The sequence below is a fragment of the Pseudochaenichthys georgianus genome, unplaced genomic scaffold, assembly GCF_902827115.2.
Source record: "Pseudochaenichthys georgianus unplaced genomic scaffold, fPseGeo1.2 scaffold_779_arrow_ctg1, whole genome shotgun sequence".
Lineage (NCBI taxonomy): Eukaryota > Metazoa > Chordata > Actinopteri > Perciformes > Channichthyidae > Pseudochaenichthys > Pseudochaenichthys georgianus.
Genome location: NW_027263327.1, coordinates 2,066 through 10,000, shown reverse-complemented (window position 1 = coordinate 10,000; position 7,935 = coordinate 2,066). Strand labels below are relative to the sequence as shown.

The window sequence follows — 7,935 nt, the reverse complement described above, 5'->3', positions numbered from 1 at the left end:
CCCTCTATCCGCCATCACGGCTCTGCCGTCGAGGCGGTATTCTCCAGGAACCCCCGGAGATCATCGGAAAGGCAGCCGCCCAATGAGATCTCCCCGTCCCCCGGTTCAGGAGAGCTCTCCTCCGGATGCCATAAGGCTGCATCAGCGGCTGCCTCACAGCCTGTCGGTTGTTAGGCAGCCCGGGTTTGTTTCCTCTGTCCCAGCTGGGCCCACACACGGTCGTGATGAGCCCAGGGCTGTTGTTACGCACGGTGTGGACAGCACTGCACACGCCTCGCTCAGTCCTCAGCGGGTTTGAGCGTGAACGCGCCTCGATGTCCGGTTTACGAGCCTTCTCCGAAACAGAGACAGGATGAGAGCCGGTGTGAGATGCAGCGTGTCGAGGCCCCCTCGCAGTTTTTCGGTCCGGGCCCCTCTTGGGTTGCTTCACGGGCAACGGCGGCGAGGCCCCTGTCGTGGCTCGTCACCATGACAACCACAGCACATCCAGAGCATGTCGCACGCTCTCAGAGTATTACTCAGAGTGGCGACGCGTGTGTTCGATGGACAGATGGAGGGGGGGCAGCGGGGGGGCAGTGGCCGGCTCACATGTCTCTCCATATGAACGTGCTGGAGCACTCTCCGTATGGAAAGTGCTCCAGCACTCCGTCCCGTTGCTGTTCGATCAACATGTTGATTCAAACAGACATCAAAGCAGCGGCGGCCTCCATAGATCTCCAGGGAGGAGTTGGATCAGCTGCTGAACACACATCCTGCGCAGCCAATGACAGCGCTCCGTGAGCAGGGAGGAGCCTGGACCCCGTGGGCCCTGCCTCGTGCTGTCGCTCCTCCAGCTGCTGCTGGACAGGAACTGGCCTATAGCACGGTAACAACACGCTGCTGCCACTTCATCTGGCCACGCAGGTTTGGGGTCCGCATGATGTGCAGTCACCCGCTGACAACACGTTCTCTACGGGGAGCACGGAGACTCAGACCTGGGTCACGCGCTTCGGCGCCTCAATGGGGTTTGGCTTAGTGCTGCGCGCCCTGAGTAAAGCTCCGTTTGAACCTCTGGATCAGGTTCCCCTGGAGTGCTGGTCAGCCAAAGCAGCTGCTCCTGCTCTCTCAGCTGAAGGGTGAGTGGTGGTCTGCTCTCTCAGCTGAAGGGTGAGTGGTGGTCTGCTCTCTCAGCTGAAGGGTGAGTGGTGGTCTGCTCTCTCAGCTGAAGGGTGAGTGGTGGTCTGCTCTCTCTGTGGCTCCGTCAGGTCTCCGGATCCAAGGAGATGCAGCTCAGCTGTTTTGCGCCCGAACCGGCGTGGCACGGAGGAATGTCAGTGGAAGACATTTTCACTGCTGCATCTTGGTCTTCCCCCTGTTCTGTTATTCGTTGGTATTTGAGGGATGTCTCCCGGTCCTCTCTGATGTCTCCCAGTCCTCTCTGATGTCTCCCAGTCCTCTCTGATGTCTCCCAGTCCTCTCTGATGTCTCCCAGTCCTCTCTGATGTCTCCCAGTCCTCTCTGATGTCTCCCAGTCCTCTCTGATGTCTCCCGGTCCTCTCTGATGTCTCCCAGTCCTCTCTGATGTCTCCCGGTCCTCTCTGATGTCTCCCAGTCCTCTCTGATGTCTTCCAGTCCTCTCTGATGTCTTCCAGTCCTCTCTGATGTCTCCCAGTCCTCTCTGATGTCTCCCGGTCCTCTCTGATGTCTCCCAGTCCTCTCTGATGTCTCCCAGTCCTCTCTGATGTCTCCCGGTCCTCTCTGATGTCTCCCAGTCCTCTCTGATGTCTCCCGGTCCTCTCTGACACCCTCAGCACTGAGAGTCCTGTCAGAGTGAGTGATGTCGGGGCTCAGCGGCGTGCCCTCTCTCCTGCCTGTCGGCACTCAGAGAGCTTTCCCCTCTGTGATCGTTGTAACAAGTGGGACTTTGGTCTCTCCTCTTCATAGCAGCAGGGAGCCTCTTCAGCCTACCGTCTTTCCCGATGGAGAATATTCATTTGAATGCTATCTTCCCTGAATGTGATGCTCCATTACGCACGGCGAAACGGACATGGAGTATTAACTGAGTAGGTGTGTTTCGTGCTTCTGGTTACGGACGAACCAGTGGGGCGTGGACTACATCCTGCTTCGCCCCTAACCCAATAGATCGCCTTAGAGGGTGAAGCCTGATTCGATATAGGCCTGAGGTTACGTACTGTAACCCAGCTTCTATGAGTATAGGCGCAGCCCCAGTTCCGTGTTCCTCTGTTGATGTGTTGTTGTTCTGTGTTCCTCTGTTGATGTGTTGTTGTTCTGTGTTCTTCTGTTGATGTGTTGTTGTTCTGTGTTCCTCTCTTGATGTGTTGTTGTTCCTCTGTTGATGTGTTGTTGTTGTTCTGTGTTCTTCTGTTGATGTGTTGTTGTTCTGTGTTCCTCTGTTGATGTGTTGTTGTTCTGTGTTCCTCTGTTGATGTGTTGTTGTTCTGTGTTCCTCTGTTGATGTGTTGTTGTTATGTGTTCCTATGTTGATGTGTTGTTGTTCCGTGTTCCTCTGTTGATGTGTTGTTGTTCTGTGTTCCTCTGTTGATGTGTTGTTGTTATGTGTTCCTATGTTGATGTGTTGTTGTTCCGTGTTCCTCTCTTGATGTGTTGTTGTTCTGTGTTCCTCTGTTGATGTATTGTTGTTATGTGTTCCTCTGTTGATGTGTTGTTGTTCTGTGTTCCTCTCTTGATGTGTTGTTGTTCTGTGTTCTTCTGTTGATGTGTTGTTGTTCTGTGTTCCTCTGTTGATGTGTTGTTGTTCTGTGTTCCTCTCGTGATGTGTTGTTGTTCTGTGTTCTTCTGTTGATGTGTTGTTGTTCTGTGTTCCTCTCTTGATGTGTTGTTGTTCTGTGTTCCTCTGTTGATGTGTTGTTGTTATGTGTTCCTATGTTGATGTGTTGTTGTTCCGTGTTCCTCTGTTGATGTGTTGTTGTTCTGTGTTCTTCTGTTGATGTATTGTTGTTCTGTGTTCCTCTGTTGATGTGTTGTTGTTCCGTGTTCCTCTGTTGATGTGTTGTTGTTGTTGTTGTTGTTGTTCTGTGTTGATATGTTGTTGTTCCGTGTTCCTCTGTTGATGTGTTGTTGTTGTTCTGTGTTCTTCTGTTGATGTGTTGTTGTTCCGTGTTCCTCTGTTGATGTGTTGTTGTTCTGTGTTCCTCTGTTGATGTGTTGTTGTTCTGTGTTCCTCTGTTGATGTGTTGTTGTTCTGTGTTCCTCTGTTGATGTGTTGTTGTTCCTCTCTTGATGTGTTGTTGTTCTGTGTTCTTCTGTTGATGTGTTGTTGTTCCTCTGTTGATGTGTTGTTGTTATGTGTTCCTCTGTTGATGTGTTGTTGTTCTGTGTTCCTCTGTTGATGTGTTGTTGTTCCGTGTTCCTCTGTTGATGTGTTGTTGTTGTTGTTCTGTGTTCCTCTGTTGATGTGTTGTTGTTCCGTGTTCCTCTGTTGATGTGTTGTTGTTGTTGTTGTTCTGTGTTTCTATGTTGATATGTTGTTGTTCCGTGTTCCTCTGTTGATGTGTTGTTGTTGTTCTGTGTTCCTCTCTTGATGTGTTGTTGTTCTGTGTTCCTCTCTTGATGTGTTGTTGTTGTTGTTCTGTGTTCTTCTGTTGATGTGTTGTTGTTGTTCCGTGTTCCTCTGTTGATGTATTGTTGTTCTGTGTTCCTCTGTTGATGTGTTGTTGTTCTGTGTTCCTCTCTTGATGTGTTGTTGTTGTTCTGTGTTCTTCTGTTGATGTGTTGTTGTTGTTCCGTGTTCCTCTGTTGATGTGTTGTTGTTCTGTGTTCCTCTGTTGATGTGTTGTTGTTCTGTGTTCCTCTGTTGATGTGTTGTTGTTCCTCTGTTGATGTATTGTTGTTCTGTGTTCCTCTGTTGATGTGTTGTTGTTCCTCTGTTGATGTATTGTTGTTCTGTGTTCCTCTGTTGATGTGTTGTTGTTATGTGTTCCTATGTTGATGTGTTGTTGTTCTGTGTTCCTCTGTTGATGTGTTGTTGTTCTGTGTTCTTCTGTTGATGTGTTGTTGTTCCGTGTTCCTCTGTTGATGTGTTGTTGTTCTGTGTTCTTCTGTTGATGTGTTGTTGTTCCGTGTTCCTCTGTTGATGTGTTGTTGTTCTGTGTTCTTCTGTTGATGTGTTGTTGTTCCGTGTTCCTCTGTTGATGTGTTGTTGTTATGTGTTCCTATGTTGATGTGTTGTTGTTCCGTGTTCCTCTGTTGATGTGTTGTTGTTCCGTGTTCCTCTGTTGATGTGTTGTTGTTCTGTGTTCCTCTGTTGATGTGTTGTTGTTCTGTGTTCCTCTGTTGATGTGTTGTTGTTCTGTGTTCCTCTGTTGATGTGTTGTTGTTCTGTGTTCCTCTGTTGATGTGTTGTTGTTTTGTGTTCCTCTGTTGATGTGTTGTTGTTCCGTGTTCCTCTGTTGATGTATTGTTGTTCCGTGTGCCTCTGTTGATGTGTTGTTGTTGTTGTTCTGTGTTTCTATGTTGATGTGTTGTTGTTCTGTGTTCTTCTGTTGATGTGTTGTTGTTCTGTGTTCCTCTGTTGATGTGTTGTTGTTCCGTGTTCCTCTGTTGATGTGTTGTTGTTCTGTGTTCCTCTGTTGATGTGTTGTTGTTCTGTGTTCCTCTGTTGATGTGTTGTTGTTCCGTGTTCCTCTGTTGATGTGTTGTTGTTGTTGTTGTTCTGTGTTTCTATGTTGATATGTTGTTGTTCCGTGTTCCTCTGTTGTTGTTGTTCTGTGTTCCTCTATTGATGTGTTGTTGTTGTTATGTGTTCCTCTCTTGATGTGTTGTTGTTGTTCTGTGTTCTTCTGTTGATGTGTTGTTGTTCTGTGTTCCTCTGTTGATGTGTTGTTGTTCTGTGTTCCTCTCTTGATGTGTTGTTGTTGTTCTGTGTTCTTCTGTTGATGTGTTGTTGTTCTGTGTTCCTCTGTTGATGTGTTGTTGTTTTGTGTTCCTCTGTTGATGTGTTGTTGTTCTGTGTTCCTCTGTTGATGTGTTGTTGTTCTGTGTTCCTCTGTTGATGTGTTGTTGTTTTGTGTTCCTCTGTTGATGTGTTGTTGTTCCGTGTTCCTCTGTTGATGTGTTGTTGTTCTGTGTTCGTCTGTTGATGTGTTGTTGTTGTTCTGTGTTTCTCTGTTGTTGTTCCTCTGTTGATGTGTTGTTGTTCTGTGTTCCTCTGTTGATGTGTTGTTGTTGTTCTGTGTTCCTCTGTTGATGTGTTGTTGTTGTTCTGTGTTCCTCTGTTGATGTGTTGTTGTTGTTCTGTGTTCCTCTGTTGATGTGTTGTTGTTCCGTGTTCCTCTGTTGATGTGTTGTTGTTCCGTGTTCCTCTGTTGATGTGTTGTTGTTGTTGTTCCGTGTTCCTCTGTTGATGTGTTGTTGTTGTTCCGGGTTCCTCTGTTGATGTGTTGTCGTTCCGTGTTCCTCTGTTGATGTGTTGTTGTTGTTGTTCTGTGTTCCTCTATTGATGTGTTGTTGTTCCGTGTTCCTCTGTTGATGTGTTGTTGTTGTTCCGTGTTCCTCTGTTGATGTGTTGTTGTTCCGTGTTCCTCTGTTGATGTGTTGTTGTTGTTGTTGTTCTGTGTTCCTCTGTTGATGTGTTGTTGTTCCGTGTTCCTCTGTTGATGTGTTGTTGTTGTTGTTCCGTGTTCCTCTGTTGATGTGTTGTTGTTCCGTGTTCCTCTGTTGATGTGTTGTTGTTGTTGTTGTTCTGTGTTCCTCTCTTGATGTGTTGTTGTTCCGTGTTCCTCTGTTGATGTGTTGTTGTTCCGTGTTCCTCTGTTGATGTGTTGTTGTTGTTGTTCCGTGTTCCTCTGTTGATGTGTTGTTGTTCCGTGTTCCTCTGTTGATGTGTTGTTGTTGTTGTTGTTGTTCTGTGTTCCTCTGTTGATGTGTTGTTGTTCCGTGTTCCTCTGTTGATGTGTTGTTGTTCCGTGTTCCTCTGTTGATGTGTTGTTGTTGTTCTGTGTTCCTCTGTTGATGTGTTGTTGTTCTGTGTTCCTCTATTGATGTGTTGTTGTTCCGTGTTCCTCTGTTGATGTGTTGTTGTTGTTCCGTGTTCCTCTGTTGATGTGTTGTTGTTCCGTGTTCCTCTGTTGATGTGTTGTTGTTGTTCTGTGTTCCTCTGTTGATGTGTTGTTGTTCCGTGTTCCTCTGTTGATGTGTTGTTGTTGTTGTTCCGTGTTCCTCTGTTGATGTGTTGTTGTTCCGTGTTCCTCTGTTGATGTGTTGTTGTTGTTGTTCTGTGTTCCTCTGTTGATGTGTTGTTGTTCCGTGTTCCTCTGTTGATGTGTTGTTGTTGTTCCGTGTTCCTCTGTTGATGTGTTGTTGTTCCGTGTTCCTCTGTTGATGTGTTGTTGTTGTTCTGTGTTCCTCTGTTGATGTGTTGTTGTTCCGTGTTCCTCTGTTGATGTGTTGTTGTTGTTCCGTGTTCCTCTGTTGATGTGTTGTTGTTCCGTGTTCCTCTGTTGATGTGTTGTTGTTGTTGTTGTTCTGTGTTCCTCTGTTGATGTGTTGTTGTTGTTGTTCCGTGTTCCTCTGTTGATGTGTTGTTGTTCCGTGTTCCTCTGTTGATGTGTTGTTGTTGTTCTGTGTTCCTCTGTTGATGTGTTGTTGTTCCGTGTTCCTCTGTTGATGTGTTGTTGTTGTTGTTGTTGTACCGTGTCAGGCTTTTATCCGGATCCTGCGCTGCCGCTGGCGTCGGAGGCGCCCGAGCTTCAAAGGTTCCGCCGGTTCTTCGTGTCGGCAGAACTCCGGCAGCTCGTCCTTCCTGAGCGGCAGCCGGCAGCCGCTGTCCAGAAGCCCCACCCCCAGGCCACGCCCCGCATGAAGCCACGCCCCGCATGAAGCCCCGCCCCACGTGAAGCCCCGCCCCACGTGAAGCCCCGCCCCATTCTAAATATTTGTAATGTTCGTGATGTTTAAAATGTTATAATTGTTCTAAATGTTCCAAACTTCAAAAATAAATTGAAAACAAAGTACAACATCATTTATTTATTTTAGGAGTTAGAGTTTGAGATGTGTCGCTGAGTGAAGCTGACTGCAGACGAGTGGGAAGGAAACAACAGGAAACTAACTCATCAACACATCTAGAAATGACACTTTTAGGACAGGATTTAGTTTTAGGCAAGTTTATTTATACAGCACTTTCAACACGAGGCAATTCAAAGTGCTTTACAGAAAACGAAAGATATTAAGAAAATGGCATTTAAAATCAGTCATTAAAAAGAAAAGATAGTAAAATAAACATTTGAAATCTATTCTTTGACACCCAGGAAGCCAGTGTGAAGACTTCAGAGCAGGAGTGATGTGATCCACTTTCTTAGTGTCAGTGAGGACTCGAGCAGCGGCGTTCTGAATCAGCTGCAGCTTCCTAATAGATGTGTTAGTGAGACCTGTGAAGACACCTTTGCAGTAGTCCAGTCTACTGAAGATAAAAGCATGGACACGTGTCTCCAGATCCTGCTGTGACATTAGTCTTTAATCCTAGATATGTTCTTCAGGTGATAGCAGGCTGATTTAGTAACTGCTTTAATGTGACGGTTGAAACTCAGCTCAGAGTCCATGGCCCTTTCTCATTTCTCTAACTCCCCTCCTCGACTCCTATCCTCGATACTTAGTCCCGCCCACAGGAGATGCGAGCGGAGGAGCCGAGGAGGGGAACCGAGGAGAGAGGAGGGGAAGCAGCAGGCGGTGAGAGAAAGGAGAACTCCTCTCCTCTGAGCGGTCATTTTAAAGAGACGTCCATTAATGATGACAGGAGGCAGCAGCCTCTGTCTGGTGGACACATGTGTTCATGATGACTTCTATATTTACTTTGATTCATTCACAGTGCGGTATAATGAGACAATAATGGCTACATATGCGGACACGCACACACATATATATATGTATATATTTATATAAATAAATACAATTTCAGAATCAAGCAGAGCACTCTCATAA

The 7,935-nt window shown here is 46.6% G+C and overlaps 1 protein-coding gene across 1 annotated transcript in view; it reads left to right on the top strand.

The window, feature by feature from the left end:
* The window catches only part of LOC117444279 (alpha-1B adrenergic receptor-like), a 20,395-nt gene extending 13,494 nt beyond the window's left edge, over positions 1–6,901 (top strand). The window contains 1 exon segment of the mRNA XM_071202723.1: positions 6,659–6,901. Within this exon segment, the coding sequence (XP_071058824.1) occupies positions 6,659–6,820 (162 nt within the window). The 3' untranslated portion in view covers positions 6,821–6,901.
* Positions 6,902–7,935: the final 1,034 nt, after the last annotated feature.